The 19363-nt window shown below is 40.3% G+C and overlaps 1 protein-coding gene across 3 annotated transcripts in view; it reads right to left on the minus strand.

Moving 5' to 3' along the window:
- The window catches only part of CCAR1 (cell division cycle and apoptosis regulator 1), an 82873-nt gene that overhangs the window by 23533 nt on the left and 39977 nt on the right, over positions 1 to 19363 (minus strand). For all 3 annotated transcript variants that reach the window (XM_063434208.1, XM_063434209.1, XM_063434207.1), the window contains exons 11-19: positions 13992 to 14217; positions 10712 to 10825; positions 5795 to 5961; positions 4903 to 5113; positions 4117 to 4200; positions 2549 to 2734; positions 1873 to 2064; positions 1550 to 1780; positions 328 to 436 (exon numbers count right to left, since the gene is read on the minus strand). In XM_063434208.1, coding sequence (XP_063290278.1) covers positions 328 to 436; positions 1550 to 1780; positions 1873 to 2064; positions 2549 to 2734; positions 4117 to 4200; positions 4903 to 5113; positions 5795 to 5961; positions 10712 to 10825; positions 13992 to 14217 — 1520 coding nt within the window. The remainder of the gene's footprint in view (positions 1 to 327; positions 437 to 1549; positions 1781 to 1872; positions 2065 to 2548; positions 2735 to 4116; positions 4201 to 4902; positions 5114 to 5794; positions 5962 to 10711; positions 10826 to 13991; positions 14218 to 19363) is intronic.

The following is a 19363-nucleotide window of genomic DNA, read 5'->3' on the forward strand; positions in this document are numbered from 1 at the left end:
TTTTCTTAGGAGCAAAGTCCAATGACAGAAGAGGTATTCTGAACTCACCACATATATGGAGAGTAACAGAATAAGGTTTCTAAGACTCAATAAAAGTGACAATAGAAACAGGAAGAGAAAATGGATTTTAAAAAGGAGATGGTAACGGGAGATGGGGGGAAGAGAGGTGAAGAGTGGATCTGTGGTGTCTATGTGTGTGATTATATGTCTCTACAAGGATAACAATTATATATATATTTCATGTGCCACTCTCCCGGAAGTCAGCACACGGTCTATGCTGTAGTGGTTATGGTACTTAAGACTGTTCATTTATGGTACTAAACTGACCATCAAAATCACCATCATCTTCTTCAGCTCCAATGGGTTCGTAATCCTCTTGGTTCTCATCTTCCATTTCTTCCTCATCACGGGAATCCTCTTTTCTACGATCCTCTCTCTGCAATATAATTTAATGGGTTATTTCAACAGCAAGATTTATTGCAAAAGCTGCATCAGGTCTGCATAAGATTATAGAAGATAAATGCAAATTAATGTTTGGTTTCAGAACTGTAAATTTAAAATCATACATTTTTCTAATTTACACATTAACAAGAAATAACTTTCCTTGCTGGGGCAACTGAACACAGGAGGACATGATTGCAGAAAACACTAAACCTCATGAAGCTTGTGCTGAGCTGCCAAGTTTAACCAAAAATTTAGAATCCAAAATGAAGATAAAAACAGGAGCTGGGTAACAGCCAAGCAAAGCTGTAGCTATATTATGTACTGATTGGTAAAGCCTGGGTTTCTGAAAGGATTAGCATATCCCAGAAGTAGGGGTGCACAACCTTCAGTCCCCAGGCCAAATCCGGCCTGAAGCAAGGGCCGCACCAAAACTTCTGTGCGGGGGAGGCCAAATATCGATTGAGACCTACCAGCCAATTTCAGAGAGCTAACAGGTAGATTACGAACAGCACGCAAACTCTAGCACAGACAACCTGTACAGCATGTCATGGTGCTCTCCTGGGACCAGAAGATACTGTAGGGGTTTTACTGTGGAATCCCTGGTTCTGGCTGCATTTTAAAGGAGCAGAGGTAGGTCACAGTATGTTGCGGGTCCCTGTAGGGATCTGTGTGTGTAGGGGGCAGAATAGATCAGAACCTGCCTCTCAACAGCTCACACAGCACATGCCAATGTAAGTTTAGCTTCAGAGAAGTGCATAGAGAATGAGGGCTGCTGCAGGGCAAAAACCATAGGAGGGAGTCTGCAAAGGAAAATAGGGGCTGTGTGCGAGACACACAGAAGGGAGTTTTAGAAGAGACAAACATGTGGAGGGGACTGTTCAAGGGAGAAACACAGACAGCAGGTTGAGGTAGAAAAGAAGAAAAATTTGGATTTGACATCATATGGCACTGGTCCCTGGTAAAAACTTCAGTCAGTCATCTGATCCCTTCTCTTAAAAGGTTATGCACCCCTACCAAAAGAATCATCATGGAACCTATGCTTACAATTTACGATTACACTTCTACAAATATATGTAAAGTTATATAGCACATATACACCAGAGACCTTTTTTTCATCTCGCTCATCCAGCTTGATCTTGTCCTCTGTAGATTTTCTCCTTTTGGGTTTCGGATCATCATCCTCATCTTCTTTCTTATCTCTCTTCTCTTCCTTTTTCATTTTCTTCTCCTTCTCTTTCTTTTCATCTTTCTCTGGGAGAGTTATAAATTCCTTATATATTCGCACCCCAAAGTCTCTTTGAAGCATTTCATTAAAAAGCTCAGCAAATAAAGACACCTGAAATTACAAGTGATCGGAATATTAGAAAACCGTAAATAAAAATAAGGTATTTTTACGGGTGACATTGCAAAGAATGAATCACAACTTACTTCAAATGAGTGCTCCTTATTGTCTTCTATTCGATAATCTAAAAGGACACTAAGAGACATGATGCTACAGTCAAATTTTCCATTCTTGGCCAACCAGTTTGGGTGTACGATGATTGCTGGTTCATCTGGTAAAACATATCTCTTCTCCCGCCTTTGGCGTTCTATATCATCTTGCCGTTTTCTTTCTTCCTCCTGGCAGGAAACACAAATACATATTTAGACTTTGACAGTTTTAAAGTATTTCATTTTTGCTTTCTTTCCTAATCTACCCAACAAATATAACAACTTCAGTTAAAGACTGATGATTCAGCAAATTCAAAAATATGTATGCTGTATAAAATGTATTGTTTTAGCTAAACAGAACACGTTATTCCCCTAATATGAGTTAACAACCTATTAATCTATAGATGGTTCACCTTCATATTTAATCGTCAACTATGTAACAAAATCAGTTCAGATGTAACAGCAAACAAATATGAAAAGTTATTCTTAATATGAATTTTTCATCTGATTGAAAATATTTAAAATTATAACAACCAAGAATGCGTGCTTACACGGAGAAATCAGGATTTAAAATAGAGTTTGACAGTGATTGCAATTATTATTTCATTAAAACCCACCCTGGTGTGAATACTATACTACACGTTATTTATAAATAATTATAACATCTATAAACCTCTTTGTCATCTTCAGATTTTCTTTCTTCTTCCTCATCCTCTTCTTTTTCAGATTTCTCAAGCTCCTTTTGTTCCTCTTTCTGCTCCTCTATTCGAAGCTGCTTAGTCAGACGTGCAATAAGTTGTGATTTCAGACCTTTAGAGCTGAGAGTTCGACTCTCTAGCTCCTTACGAAGATCGTTTACCTGAAAGACATTATGAGGGATATACATAAAGAGAAATACTAGCGCAAAATGCTAAATGTGGAGCAATAACCATGGAAATAAACTACTTGCTCCAGCAGCTTGTCTCTTAGACCAGTGTCCCGAAATTGCATAACTTGGCTCCCGGTAACCATTTTGCCCAGCCTATCCACCCTCCTCAGTCATCCTGCCATATGGACCCCCAGGTAGATAAATATAGGACTTTGTTTTCATGCCTAATGAGCTATGGTCTTGGGTTTCTTCCTTACAGGTACAACTATAATCATTTGCGTTATTTCACAGTGACTATCTGGGCTTTTGTCTTTGAAAAGACTAGCCAGTAGACACTACTACAGACAGCTGCTCTACTCAGGTCATCCATCAACTGGCCGTCGACCTCACACATGCTCATCCGTTACAGTAATTATAGGTTACCCGATTAGCCAGATCTCCTATGAATAACAATCCTCACTTACATCATCAATCTGCTCTATATGTCAACAAAGCACATTAAACAGCATAATAAGAGTGATTCAAGCACAAGTGCCCGTTGATAACTCTTTTTAAGAACATTAAATTCTATACATCTATACAATGAGATAGCAAATGTATACTTAAAAATAGGTCTTTCTCAGACATGTCAGTCAATTCTTCAGCACAAACTCTGTGGTTGACAGAACAGAAGAGACCTACCATAGGTGGTCGTTTTGCCCTTTCAAACATAGCAAACACAGCGGCTGTACTGTGAATGCTATGGTAACTCCCTACCAGATGCTGCTAGTACTGGTTAGGTAGTAATGGAACGGAGTGACGGGCATCACTCTATTCAGATGCTGGCAATGTAGCCAGCATGTCAGTGTCACAGAGGAGTTTTTTTTGGTTGGAGAAGTGTCCCCTAACAGGACAATCCGAGAAGACCATGGGCGGAATAAAGGAGATTGTCACAGAAGTGTAAAACCAACCTCTGTGAGGTGGCCTGGGAGCAAAGGGTTGAGGTGAGAAATGAGCTTTAAATGAACTGACACCCGATTTGTTACTTCCAAAAGAAGATAACTGGAAACCATGACGAATGTAGTTTAAGGTGAGTTCACCAAAAAAAAAAAAAAAAAATATATATATATATATAAAAATAAACAAAACCCTGAAAACTGTTGTAATGGCCTTTTAAGAATTTCTACAGATTCTCCTTAATCTTTGATAGAATCTGATTTCAATCAAGTTTGTAACTCCAAAAAAAACAAAACACCACATACAACTACCAGTTCTCATTACGATAAACAGTAGTTGACATTAGAGTCAAGGTAAACACTGTGTCCCCATGAGAGAACAAATGTATATAATCCATTTTATATTACAAACGCAGGTTATAACTATGATCAAAGTACCTTCATTATCTTTGGGTCGAGTTTTGACCAATGAGTAGGATTACAAATTTCTTTGGCCTCCCCATCTTCTTTCTCCTCTTCTTCCTAAAGCAAAAAAATGCAAGAAAAAGGTTAATAATCGATAATAATATTCAGAAAGTCGTATTGTGTTGCAGGTCCGTGCAAGTAGTAAGGTCACAATTTTTCCTCATTATCTTCTCCTACAGCTCTTGTTGAGGAGCACAGACACATCCTACCACTTTCACTGACCACTAAGTCAATCAAAGCCAGATCTGTGAAATAAAGAACGATGAATAAAATGAATGAAACCTGGATATGTCGACACTGCTCGTCTACAATGACTTTACAGTGTACAGATTCACAACTCCTTGTGTTAATTTTATTTATTTTTTGCTACTTTTTTGATCTTTAAATTATGCCTAAAAATCAAAGATTGTTGACAACAATATTGCAGTAATAAGGGATTAAAATGATAGATGTGAATCTTATATGCAATATGTTGCATAGGGCCACATTTTGCTAAATTAAGTCAGCTCCCCACAACTAAGTCTAGTATAAATTAAAACCAAATTTAAAGTTAAAAGATAAATAAAATGAGTTTGAATCTTTATAGTCAATCATTTAGTTATCCCCTCCCAATGTTTGGAAACTTGTAAACATTAGTTTTACTACACTGCGGTCGACGCAAGGCATATTTGAAGTGTGTGTTTAGTGTGTGCTGTGGTTATGCCTGTTTTCCTGTGCCTGCGAGAAGCGGAAATAGAAAGAGGGATTAGCGTTCAGTGCCTGTTCTCCATCAGCTTCCTTGCGTTCACCCTGAAGCTTGTCGGCCAGCTGCTGCTTGTATCCACGGCACAGGTTTTCCCACTCTGAGCGGGTGGGAAGGCAATGCCAAACATCCGGGAAAAATAAAACCACTGTCTCCACATGAGCAGGAACCGTACGCCCCTTGTGGGTCTCCTCAGGGCGATGGTAGCGGATCTCTGCAAAACGATACCTGTCGCAAGGGAAGAAGCATGTTGGAAAAACAAAATCTGTAAAGTATTTTTAGAGCCTAGTTCTCTTGTAGCACATCAAGAACAGCTAGCTGTAGGTTATCTACAAAAAAAATTAAAATAATATTCATAAATGATACAAGTCATCAGTTTTCTTCAGGCAAGTCGAAGCATTGTTTTGAGGGCAGCATTCAATATTGTGCTAATATTTAAACCATACAAATGGTAAAAAAAAATAAACAAAATAAAAAATAGAGTTAAAATGTTAAATAACCTACTAGTGTACTACTTATAATAATCTGCTGATTCAAGCAAGCTTGAAATACCATTAGAAAACACGACCACATAATTTTTATTTTTATGTCAGAGCGAGAGTATGAGGCTTTCTTCGACGATCTGGAGCTGGGTGAAGAAAAAAAAAAGAAAAGAAAGAAAAAAAAATACCCCCATAAAAACCAAAAATAGAAATCTTCATAATTTACAGGAATATTTAATTAAGAAAATCAGTACATACATACAACTGAGAACCCGACTTCATCATTAAAAAAGGAATTTATACCAAAAGTAGAACCTGTGGAGTTTTAATTTTAATATATCCTTGTGAAAAACAATTGCAATGTAAAGATCCATGGGAGAGTTAGGGAACAGAGGCACACATTTCCCACACCAGAATTTCTACTTACCACTGTGTGCACAAGCTCAAATCAATGCCAGTCAGAGCCTTACAACACCGGATGGCCGTCTTGATGAGCACAGAAGGGTCTTTAACCGGGTCGGATCCATCTAGTGAAGGAGACCAGTGTCCTCCTATTGCCATTGCTTCATCTTTACCCTTCATTCCCACTAAAAACTAGAGTAGAAGAAAATTACAGTTCTTGTTTATTTAAAGTCAAGGTTCCAAAAACATTATATGATTCATCAAGAATATATTACAAACTTTCAGTAAGCAAATGAAAAAATTAAATACGTGAATGATAACTTGAAACGGCTGTCCAATGCCCAAATAAAAGAAAAAGAAAGAATAGTCACAGCTTGTAAAGGGTCTAGCTCTCTTGACTGAAGCCTTTGAAAGGCCTTGGAAGGCCAAGGGTCTCCAGGAGATCTTGTAGATCTGATCCATGTAGATCTTGAACTGGGTATGAGAAGCCCCCATGCAAAACCAGACAAGTGCGGAATAGGCACCATCTATAGCAGATACCATGATCTGAGTAGTGATGTAAAGGAGATCTCCAAAACACCAGAGTGCCACTGAGGAGATTTACATAAAAGGTTAGCTCCATATTCTCAAAAGTATAATGAAAAGTTCCCTTGATGGTGGCATGGCTTGCCGCTTTGTTTCTACTGGATTGAAAGAGCACCACCAGGTTTCTCTGTACTGTATCAGGAATTCTCGGTGGCTTGGGGAGATGAAAGTAACAGTCAAATGTGATGGACTTAGTTTGTTTTTGGCCCTACTGTCACCTAAACAGGCAAAGGCCTCAGGAAATGTGGAAGCTTTGCTGCTGGTATTTCCCTAATCTTCAAATTATTGCAGCGACTCATGTCTTCTAGGGTTGCAAATTGTTGCTCAAATGTTTTCTGTTGCTGAATGCTTGAACTGAGTTTTAAAGTAAAGTAATTTTCTTGGTCTTGGCCCCACAGACAAGGTTTCCAAATAACCCAGCCATCAGATAAGGCCTGTAAAAGTGCATTGCGGGGCGGGGCTTGGAGGCCATGCTGAACGGTCGCAGGCTGCAGGAGCTCCTGCTTCAAACCGACTGAAAGGCAAAATGTACCACTCGAAAGACGACTTACAGCTACAAAAATGCCACCACAAGCAAGGGGACAACAGGGTGCACAAATCGGTACCCGTCCAGCGACGTTTCCACCGGTATGCACCCGACACCACAGCAAGGCCGGCACAGGGGAGACGGCCGCTCTCCTGCCGCCAATGACGGCGAGACCGTGGACCCAGAGCCCTCGTTCCCCCCCCCCCCCCCATGGTCCAGCGGGGGTTATCGCGGACCACCTTTTTACAGTCTCCCTAACGAAGGGTACCCAAGCGACAAGATCTCTGAAACGAGAAAACGATACTGAGGCCTACAAAATGGCGTCTAGCCCGCACGCCGCAGCCATGTACAGTGCCAAGGAAGAAACCGAGCTCCGGCTCAATGGCTTATTCAGCGCTTTATGGGAGAAGCTTGAGGCACTCTTCTGGCCAGCAGCGCAAGGTATGCCACCAGACAGCACTACACAGGGCTTAATAGGGGTAGCCGGAGGGACAGCAGTAACTCCCCACCCGGACCTCACTCCCAAGTCGAGCAGGCATCCTCACCGGGCCGCTCCAAAGGCGGCAAAAGAGAAACCTACAGAGAGCAGGCAAGGCCTGGAAAAGACCATCATGGGGCAACCAGCAAGCAGACACCATCGGCTACACCGCATACTTACCAACTCCAGGCGCAAGAACCGGAGAGGCACAGCCTTTCGAGACAGATCCAAAATGGCGGACACAGCGAACCGACGACGCAGGAAACCAAGCAGCCCGCGACCGAACCAAGCAAGGAGATCTGCAACCGGGACTAACCAATACTCAGACAGTCAGTCAAGTAAAGCATGGCGCAGGTTTACAGTGATACACCCCAGCGAACTCCTTGCCTACACCTGGCACGTTGCCATGTCTGGACTGCAGGCTCTCTGGACACTGACTGCACCATGGGGTGATGACATACCCCGAACAGGCAAGGGTTGACCAGACACCATCATCGGGACTGCTGTTATTATCTTTTTATTGTTACTTTTTTTTTTTATTAATGCCAGAAGTTTCATTTATTTTAAATAAGAGCATAAAGTTCAACATACATTACATAATTGTTTAGCTTTAACTTTTAATTGCGTGCCATTTTGCACTGCTGTTTAGGCGCTAGCATAAATAGCAACTAAAATACTGTTACCCTCATATAATGTTTTAATGCTCCGGCACCGCTGGCTTCCCTGCTCGGCCTTTACTTAAATGTTTAGTTAATACCCATGCCTAGAATGCGTAGGACGGCTATTTTGACTAACAAGCTGGACATAGTAAAGTTTTTCAAGGCAGGCACCTAGGGAGAATAGCAATGTTTAGGCATGCTTTATATTGTAGGCGAGTTATAGATTGTATTTATATTTTGATTCTACTGAGAACTTCTGCCAGGCTATGCGCTACCTTGCTTTAAGCTTTTCACGTCATGGCCTACATATGTATAATGTGACCGTACTTTGTTACTAGCTAGCCCTATCTAAACCTAAGCCCAGCTAGCAATGTTCTATACGCGTAAGGCCTGGCATGATAGATGATATACTCTAAAAATCGATGTCAAGCATATCCTAACGCACACAATAAGCTCTGTTCAGCTTGTTAATATTGACAGTGTTGATGTCAAAATTGTGCATACATCCTTTTTAACATACCTGTCCCTGCACCTCAAGCAATGCACACCCAGCAGGTTTAATTAGCACCATTAACCCACGCTTGTAACTCGCTTAAAAAGTCAAGCTATCTGTATATTTTTCTGCCTCATAGGTGAGACAGCGTACGTTCACATGTTTGGAAGGGGCATATGTGTCTACCGAAGCAAGCCTGTAACCCTATCGTGTCTTACTGCCTTAGACATAATAATTCAGAGTGTTGCATAATTTAAATCGCATGTTTACCACGTTTTGTATTTTTATGCAACTGCCTACATCTTGTTATTTTCATGTTCTAAAATATAAAAATCGTGCTGTATAACAAGCCACATGTTGAAATGATGACAAACCGCTTGCAGCAGCTGTTGTGGCGCTGTACGCTTTACTGTTACTCCATGCACGAATAAAAATAAAGAATTAAAAAAAAAAAAAAAGTGCAGTGCGGAGCAAGCCCCCAACAGCAAGGATGTTTTTCTTTAGAGGGCTGCTGTTGTCACTGGCCTGGAATCTGTGCTCCGTTGGACCAGCTGGGGTTGCAGGCAGTTTTGCGTTCTCATGCCACAGAAGAGTTGTATCGTATAGATGGCCATCTTGGATCTAGATGCGCCTTGTGCCGGTCAGAGAAGATCTCCGTTGTTTATTCAGTCTGGGTTTGTCAGACTTCTTGGTCTTCCAACCAATATCAGCCAGGGCTGCAGCACCATCCAGATTAGGACTAGAACATTTTACAAATATTGATTGTTACAACAATCAACTTCCCGTTGTAAAAAAAAAAAAAAATAAAGACACCTTGAAGTGCAAGGATAATGATATCCTTGCAAATGTAATCAACACAACAAGTTTAGTTTTCCATGTATCTGTAGAACATTCACTTTAAACATTAGTTAAAACCATCAGGACAAATGCATTGCTACATATATTCACTACAGAATTTATTGGGAAGGAGTGTTCCACTCTCAGCACTTTTCTGGGACGAAGAGTACCCCCTGCCCTCAATAGCTGGTTATGATTTACTCCAGAATCTTACCAATACATTTCTAACAATTGTGGATTGTGTCTGTGTGGCAGCATGTTTGTGCATAGTGAAATACAGCAAGTATAGGGGGTCTTATCAACAGTTTTAACAAATCTGTCCCATCATTCCCACTGCAACCGATTCATCTTTCCAAGTACTCTGACTTCTCTCATATCTATGAATTACATTTGAGTAAGGATGATCTGTATTGGTATTGACACATATTAGATGTATGTGTACTTTATCTTTTATTTTTGTTGATTGATGCACTTAGAGTACATTATTAGATTTTTCTACGTGTAAAAATAGAAATAAATACAATAAAAAAAAGAAGAAAAAAAAAAAAAGGATTGTTCTAAAGAAAAAAAAAAAAGAAAAAAACATTTGAGAAAGTTGACATTTGGCTGGCTTTTTATTTTTTCTTTACTTTGAGCTCTACCCAGCTTTTTTTAAATGCATGTTTGATGCATTCAGATACTCTTCCTGTGAAAAGAGGTCTAATGCAAAAAGAAACATCACTGCAAGGAGTAATATCTGTGCAGCTAGCGGCTACGTAGTGGTTTTTGCACATGTTAGTTGAAAACATTTTTATAGAGAAAACCAAAATATTTCCACTGAAATTTAACTGCTGGTGGTAAATGATTGCAACTATTCCGTGCAACCATCACCACTATTATACAGGTGGGCAAGTAAGTGCACAATCCATAGCAATGGATTTTACACTTGAGTCATTGTGTCATAAGGTGACTGGTAACATCAGGATCAAGTGAAGAGTAAGTGTGGATTTTCTCACTTGTTTACCATTGTCATATGACATCACTCACTGCTTGCACTGATCGAGAATTGGCATTAGCCAGCTATTTCTAACATATGGTAATTAGAGATCACCTGAATAGACAGAATATATTCTGCCAGTAATCCTCTGTTTCCTGTCTTCAAAGAGCCTATACATTTTTAATGAATGCAAATTGTAGGTGAGAACAGAAGTAAAATGAAATGGTCCACGTGGAGTCAGTCGTTGTTACTGCTCAAGCGGAATGATTATAAAACACAATCTAAGGTACATTTAGTGTCTATTTATTGCCTGTTTAAGGAAACAATCACACAAACCCACAGATTTGAGCATGGGGCTTACCCAGAATGCTTTTCCTCAGTTTGTTACCTTAACAAGTCTTGTTGGATGCTGGAATCCTTCCCTGACTTCTACTGGGTCTTCAGCGAGAGCACAAGATTTATGGTACAAATCCTCCAAAGAAGGACTTGCCAAAAGCATAACCTAATTTAAGAAAGAGAGACTATTACGGAAGTCCATGGTGAGTTCAGTCTGGCTTTAAACACATTAAGAAATGGGTATTAGAGCAACACTGTTGCTTCTCTAGACATGACATTGTCTCATGCCCTCAAACCAATAAATACTATTAGATTATTGCACAGACAACATTGCTGTCCCATGATTCCGCCCAAACATCTACATGAGAAATGTCAGGCAAGTGCATGCATTGTGATATTCCCTTCAGTAGTGCTGTATAGCACTGCAGGGGTTAATTTAACACCTTAAGGATGAAGGCAATTGTCAAACTTCTTAACAAAAACCTAGAATGTGTTCAACTGTAATTTAATGGTTTCTCTTTAAGTGCTCCCGTACATATTATATATTGTGGTTTGTTAATTTTTTTTTTTTTTTTTTTTTTTTTTTTTAATACACCACTGAAGACAGTAAGGGCCTTCTTTTGATATCCTATATACAGACTTAACAACATCAAGTGTGAATAAAATGAGAGGGGAAATCTAAATTTTTACACATCAAGTGCAACCAAAGAAAAACGCCAAATTGATCCACAAACCAGTCCTAATTGTTAAATGTCTTATATGTCCAAGATCTTCATTTTTGGTAGTTAACAATCCCTAACCCAAATTAACCGTACACGTACCCTAACCCAAAAACAGCATTAAACCAAACTATGTAAACCTCAGACATCAGCAGAGTACCGGTAATTTCCCAATTCACACAATTGTGCTGCAACTCCTACAAGCTGCCCCTGTCGATCACAATTAGGATGGGGGCATGCAGAGACACACTAAGAGGGTCTTTTTGGATCCTACGGCTCTCTCTCAACTGGTATGAGGCTCAGAAACGCCCTGGATGAATGCGATCGCACAGACGTGGGGATTTAAATTAATTTAAAGCGCTGCATACAGCTCATCTACTAGTTTGGAGCCACTATATATGGCACCAACTGACCATGGAGATATCTTCCTGGTGTGAAAGGGATTTAAACCCACTCAGAACGTTGCCATCCTACCAGCGTTAAAGCCCACTCAACTTTAAAATGTAACAAAGGGTTACTCTAAGAAGGACTACTTCTACGTTTAGAAGTGGTAATGGAGGAAGGAATCTGAGTGTGCAGTGTTTCTGCTTGAAAAATTGCACATGCAAAAATATTGGCACTTTTGTGCCAGGGGCTAGATATGCCCCACATTACCCCACATGACTTAGACAGCCCATAACTCTTTTCAGGGCTGCCCAATGTTAATTTTGTGTTAGAGCACTGGAGACAGACCTAATAAGCTTCTACTCTTGCACCTCACATCCCTCTCTCATTTGAGCTATCCTTGCTTTTCTGTAGAGCTTATAATTTCTCTGCCTTCTACCCTCACACCCTTAATTCCCTCCCTAGCTCAGACGCTGCATGCACTCTGAGCCAGTGAGAACAGTCTGATCGAATTAGACCACAGATAGGGACAAAGCGACATCAGCTCCAGCAAAGGGATGTTTCCCCAGAGCTGAATTCCAGGTGGTTTAAAGTTTTTTTTACAGGTTTAAAATATAAGGGGAGGACCAGTGTGTGTATGTGGGCTCTTGTGATACTGCATGTGGACTGTGTGCTGTCCGTGATGCATGTGTGTGGGATGCTTGTAATATTTTTGGGTGTGATGCTGGCAGTCTGTGATATTGTGTGTATGTGGCCTGCCTGTTGTGTATGTTGGCTGATTGAAATAGTGTGGGTGGCTTGGGTGTGTGGTGTGGTCTGTAATGTTAAAGGAACACTATAGTCACCTAAATTACTTTAGCTAAATAAAGCAGTTTTAGTGTATAGATCATTCCCCTGCAATTTCACTGCTCAATTCACTGTCAATTAGGAGTTAAATCACTTTGTTTCTGTTTATGCAGCCCTTGCCACACCTCCCCTGGCTATGATTGACAGAGCCTGCATGAAAAAAACAAACTGGTTTCACTTTCAAACAGATGTCATTTACCTTAAATAATTGTATCTCAATCTCTAAATTGAACTTTAAATCACATACAGGAAGCTCTTGCAGGGTCTAGCAAGCTATTAACTTAGCAGGGGATAAGAAAATCTTAATTAAACAGAACTTGCAATAAAGAAAGCCTAAATAGGGCTCTCTTTACAGGAAGTGTTTATGGAAGGCTGTGCAAGTCACATGCAGGGAGGTGTGACTAGGGTTCATAAACAAAGGGATTTAACTCATAAATGTCAGGGAATTGAGCAGTGAGGCTGCAGGGGCATGTTCTATACACCAAAACTGCTTCATTAAGCTAAAGTTGTTCAGGTGACTATAGTGTCCCTTTAAGTGTATACTTGTGTGGGTTGCTTGTGCGATTAGGTGTTTGGTGCTATTTGTGTGCATCAGTGATGGTGTGTATATGGGGCTGTTTGCAGTGTGTATGATGACTGTAAAGGGTGTTTGCCGTGGAGGGGAATATATAAAAGGTATAAACATGTTCTACACGATTATATGCCCCAGATGGCAAAGGAGATTTCCATGTAGTGTCTGCATCCATTAAGAAATGTACAGTCTTTACATTTAGCATTATGGGGAGACAAAATGCAGTTAAAGTCTCCCATAGAGGCACATACCAATGCTTCTCTAGGAGGAGAATGCCACTTCCAAAATAAACAAATTAAATAAAAATATTTGCCAATTATAGTGTGTCCTTGTAAGTCCATACATACCACAGTCATCCATTCTATCAGCAAAGCTGGAATAAGTGATTTAGCACAGGCCTACGGGACAACTGAATGAGTTTTGTTTTACTCAAACACTAACTGGTGATCTTATAAACCACGGGTAGGCAATCTTCGCCATTCTAAAGGTTGTGGACCATATCTCCCATGATCCTTTGCAGGCATAAAATCGCTGTAAGAGCATCAGGGGACTTGCAGTACACAACTTCTGGAGTGCCAAATGTTGCCTACTCCTTTTCTAAGCATTTCTTCGCATATGAAAAGAGCACATACTATATTGCTTTTGAGCTACTCTCCATTGAAATCAAGCTTTTTAAACACTAAAGGTAAAGATGCATCAGCAAGTTTCAAGCACTTTACATCTAAATTGTAAATAACCCTTCCATATCTATACAAGTACATAAATTGGAACTTAACATTGCCCATTCAATACAAGGATCCCTCAACACTAACCTTTGCGCTGTATGTGTGATCTACATCTGGAGGATCTAAGACGGCAGTGTTTTTCTCAAGTGAATCCACTTCTTTGTGCATTATATGGAAGTTAGTGTAATTTCCCAGATGAAACGGACGTGAAATAGGAAAAGCATCCACCCAAGTGAACTGAGCGTCAAAGAAATCACTGGGAATGTACAGATTCTGGTAACGTCGTCTCAGCTCCATAGTGTCACATCCAGGGCTGTGAAAAAAGAAAAAAAAAAATATGCAGTACTGATGAAGACATTTATTGCCGTGGTAACAGTGAAGTACCTGTACCTTCTAGAAATGTCAGAATATTCTAAAATGACTTGTAGCAGATTCTATCCAAACTACATTTGCTAAATAGTAAAATGGCCTTTAATGATAATATGGGTGAATTTGATGTACCATAGGCAAATGCCAAAGGGACATTAACTGCCTTGTGTTTATTATATGTTGGGAGTGCCTGTTTATTAACTCGATGTTGAGAATGAGGGGAAATACAACATCATTGACAATGCTACCAACTGCAAACTTGGAGGAACTTCAGCATACACAAAGCAAGGTAGAAATACCAAAATAATGTCACCAACAAAGAGGAACTAATCAAAGGACACACAGCTGAAGATATACAGGAGCACTGTACCACAGCATGCACTTCACCATAGGAAAGTGCCTTTGTCTCAGTTAGCTAGTCCCTTCTGTAAGACAGGGCTCTGGACTACAATGCATTACAATAACTCCATTGAGGTTAAAGAGACACTATAGTCACCCAAACCACTTCAGCTCAATGAAGTGGTCTGGGTGCCAGGTCCCTCAGGTTTTAACCCTTCACATGTTTACATAGCAGGGTTAATCCAGCCTCGAGTGGCTGTCTTCCTGACAGTCGCTAGAGGCGCATCTGCGACGCTGGATGCGAAATTCGCATCCAGTGTGCAGAGTGTGCATAGGAAAGCACTCGGGAGCTGACGTCGGTGGGGGAGAAGAGATCCCCGGCGCCAAGGGAGCCCGGCGCTGGATAAGGGGACCTGCTGAAGGGGTTTTACCCCCTTCAGCGCCAAGGGAGGGGGACCCTGAGGGTGAGGTTTGTTTTCCTGATACTATAGTGATCCTTTAAGTTGTTATGGTGCGCAAATGTTCTTTTAATGGTACCAACTTTTTTCTAAAGTCGTTATTTGGATTTCAAAAATAGCAAAGCAACTCAAATATTCATCGTTGAACATGATAGAATGTGGGGCAAATACAGACATGAACATAAGTTATAGACTTTCAATTAAAAAAAAAAAAATGATCAGACAAGATTCATGAACAAACAATGAAAGTACAGGCAGCATATAAATCATCACTTGTTTTATAATATTTTTTTTTATGTTTAAACTTTGTTGCTTTCTGGTCAGAAACTGCCCTTTCCACTTTGACACTAGATGTATCCAACACACAGCCCTGATTTCCATAATTTACAAATGCAGTCTTCATGCACCCTCTGCTGGCATATTGTAAAAATGCCACACATTGGTTTTTAAACTGGCTAACACTTGATAAAACTCGGATCCTCCAAATCAAAACCTGTATTATTTGAAATACATTATACAGGAATGACCATTCAACCATAGTTTCGATCCCTGACATTTTATTTCCTAGAGAGGTAATCCAATAATACATTTGCAGTGTTTGTATTATATACAGGACAACCAGTACATTGTGCTGTAGCAGCTAGTATGCTTTGGATGAGTGTGCTGTACACACATCAACTGTCAAACCACGTTGGAACGGTTTGATTAAAACAAAAAAAAAGCAAAAAAAATAAAATACAAAAAAAAAAAAAAACTCTTCCAGCACCCAAAATCTTTTTGCAGCCACTTGCATGAATTAATATTCGGTAGATTAGATTCATTTCTGTATGGTCTTTCCAAAGTCATCCGACCAATGATATTTTAATAGTGTTACACTAAGCTGCCCTCTCTCTAAAAGCCGCTTCAAGGAAGCATATTATTTATCCAGGGAACATACAGCTTTCACTAGTTTGTAAGTACTAACTGGGATATTGATTATTACTATAACCCAACTATCCCTCATAATACAAACCTCTGAACACAAAACACTAACTGTGGATTTTTACCAATGTCAGAACGATGTTATATTTGCAAGAAAATTACAAGGCTATTTGACTAAAATTTCTAACTCTCTATACAGTTCCTGGTGATTTTTACTTTCAGAAATAATGCACTGAGGGGATTGTGCTGATAAATGATAAATATTTGGAAAGTTCTAAACTAATGGCCAAGGAAACCTAGAAGTGGTTTAACCCCTTAAGGACCAAACTTCTGGAATAAAAGGGAATCATGACATGTCACACATGGCATGTGTCCTTAAGGGGTTAAATATGAATGGGTTTTACCATTTACTAGACAAGTTATATTTATCAGCTAAACGGGGAAAGTAACCTTTTTTTTTTTTGTAAATACGATTTTTATTCGTGATAACAAGGTTGAGCAATAACCATGGGACTCGCAGGTCCCCATCAGCATAATACATATCATATAACATGTACAATCTGTGCGGAAGCAAAGTTATGCAATATTGAGTGTTTGTCCGAGCTTGCATGACCTTTGCTTAATCTGATTCATGAAGGTCTTGTAACATTTGTAATTGCCATATGTGCATTAAGTGAGTGCGCCCTTTGTCAGGGATGGGCAGCTTCAAGACTCATTTCTATCAAAGCTTAATTTCTCCCATACCACCCAATTCACCTGTGCAGGAGTAGTTTCTCCCGAAAGTAACCTTTTTAACTTCAATTTACTACTAACTCAAACTGCATAATATGAAATTTAAAATGATTTCAAAATTTTTGACGTATATATGTAAAAATGGATTAAAAAATAAAATATAAACAAAAGCAAAGAAATATTAACCCCTTAAGGACTGGACTGTTTTTGCGATGTTGTACATTTGCAACCAGGCCTCTTTTTACACTTTTGTGGTGTTTGTGTTTAGCTGTAATTTTCCGCTCTCTCATTTACTGTTCCCATACAAGTTATATTTTTTTTTTCCAGGACAAAAAAAGGCTTTCTTTACATACCATTATTTATATAATCTCATGTAATTTAATTTAAAAAAAATAAAATATGATGGAAAATTTAAAAAAATAACTTTTTTGACTTTTACTTGAAAAATCTTTTACTAATCTACAAAAGCGAATAAAAAAAAAAAAAACTGCTAAATAGATTCATAATTTTGTCCTGAGTTTTAAAATACCCGGTGTTTACATGCTTTTTTGCAAGTTATAGGGCTATAGGTACAAGTAGGATATTGTGGTTTCAAAACATACATTTTTTCAAATTTATCAATAGTGAAATTGTAACACTATTATCTGTCAAAAATCTCTGAATAACACCCCACATGTACATATTTTTTTTAAAGTAGACAACCCAGGGTATTCAATATAGGGTATGTCCAGTCTTTTTTAGTAGCCACCTAGTCGCAAACACTGGCCAAAGTTGGCGTTCATATTTGTTTGTGTGTGAAAAACTAAAAAACTAAATTGAACGCTAATTTTGGCCAGTGTTTGTGACTAAGTGGCTACTAAAAAAGACTGGACATACCCCATTTGCAATACCTTGGGTTGTTTTCTTTTGCAAATGGTATGCCATCATGGGGGTAATTCTCATTCCTGGGCTACCATACGCTCTCAAAGGCAACATAACCAACCTGGCCATTTTCTTTTTTTTGACAATCTTTATTTTCAAATTTAAATGAGTACATTACATGTGAACAAGTTGAGCTGTAGTGCACACTTACAATCAAAGACATAAAAGAGTAACTCCGGTGTGTGGCATAGGGATTTACAACACAGCATAATTATAGCGAGTATGAGCCACATACGGAGCCTTCCAAATTAAACATAGTGAGCAACTGGTAAACAAGCATATTAGTACATCTGCAAGGAACCAAGATAACCTGCGTGTGGTCCGGAGTACGCAATGGTAGAAAATTGTGGGTAACCTCGAACCATTGGTGCGTACAGAAGTAAATCAAGAGTGGAGTGTATTATACAAATAGCATCACGGGCTGGTAGGAGTCAACGTTAGTAAGCTTCTGTTAGGGTTGGTAGCCCATTATAATAGATTCTTGTAGGAATCACACGTGGGGCATCTCAGCTTTGGCATAGTATGAGTCGAAATTCCCTACTATGTGAGTATAGGCTGTGACAATGAGCAGACGGAGTATGGGGTACAATTTAAGGGATAGAGGTAAGCGCCCGTTTCGCAACACCGGGTCGAGAAACGGCTACGCGGTAGTATGGTGGGTGTGGGCCGGGGCCGTCAGGTACAGTAGTCTAGGGATCAGGGTCATTCAGGGTCCGACAGGCCGGACAGCCTTCGTGAGTGGGGTTCAGTGTCGTCAAAGATGTGAGGGGTCAATGACCCTGTGTCCGAGGTCGGATAATGAATGACAGAGGTCCAGGGTATGGCAAGGCCTGGGTGGTATATGACCAATACTTCATAGCAGCTGAGTAGGGAGGGGAGGGGAGAGGGGATGGGGACGGGGGAGGGGAGAGGGATCCACGGTCCCCGGCCCCGTCCATCATGAGGTACCACAGCCATGGCATCCAGGTAAGGTCGCATCTCTCTGATCTGCCCTGCAGGGCTGCCGTGAGTGATTCCATGTGGTGTATCTCCCCTACTCTGTCTAGCCACCGCTGGAAGGTGGGTGCGCCCTTTTGTCTCCACTTGGCGGGAATTAACGCTATGGCCGCAGTCAGGAGGTGTCTGACCAAGGATTTTTTGTAGGCCGAGATAGACATGTCCGTATGGTGCGAGGGTGGAAGGGGAGGGTGATATCCGTTATGAGACGGATAGCTTCTCTGATCTGTGTCCAAAAAGGCACGATATCGGGGCAATTCCACCAGATGTGGAGAAAGGAACCGTCCATACCACCGCATCTCCAGCATTCCTTAGGGGATCCCGGGTCTATGCGGTGCATAACGTCAGGGGTTCTATACCAGCGCGTGAGGATCTTAAAGCCTGTCTCCTGAACCTTAGAGCTGATGGAGGTTTTGTGTGTTAGTGTAAAGATCTTGTCCCAGTCCTGAACCGTGAGTGTAGTCCCTGTCTCTTCTTCCCATTTTGCTACATATCTGGGGTGTGTCTGATGTTCGCTATCAAGCAGTGTCGCATAAAGCAGTGATATTCCCTTGTCCGGGTGGGTTCGGGAGGTGCACAGGGACTCGAACTGTGTGGGGGGTCTGTGCAGGCACTGTTTGTTTGAAAAGGTGTTATAGTAAGCCCTTATCTGGGCATAGTGGAAGTGATCTAGTCCTGTGGGAACCTTGTCACCCAAGATGTCAGTGAGGGGTCTAAGGTGTT

The sequence above is a fragment of the Pelobates fuscus genome, chromosome 10 (genome assembly GCF_036172605.1).
Source record: "Pelobates fuscus isolate aPelFus1 chromosome 10, aPelFus1.pri, whole genome shotgun sequence".
Taxonomy (NCBI): domain Eukaryota; kingdom Metazoa; phylum Chordata; class Amphibia; order Anura; family Pelobatidae; genus Pelobates; species Pelobates fuscus.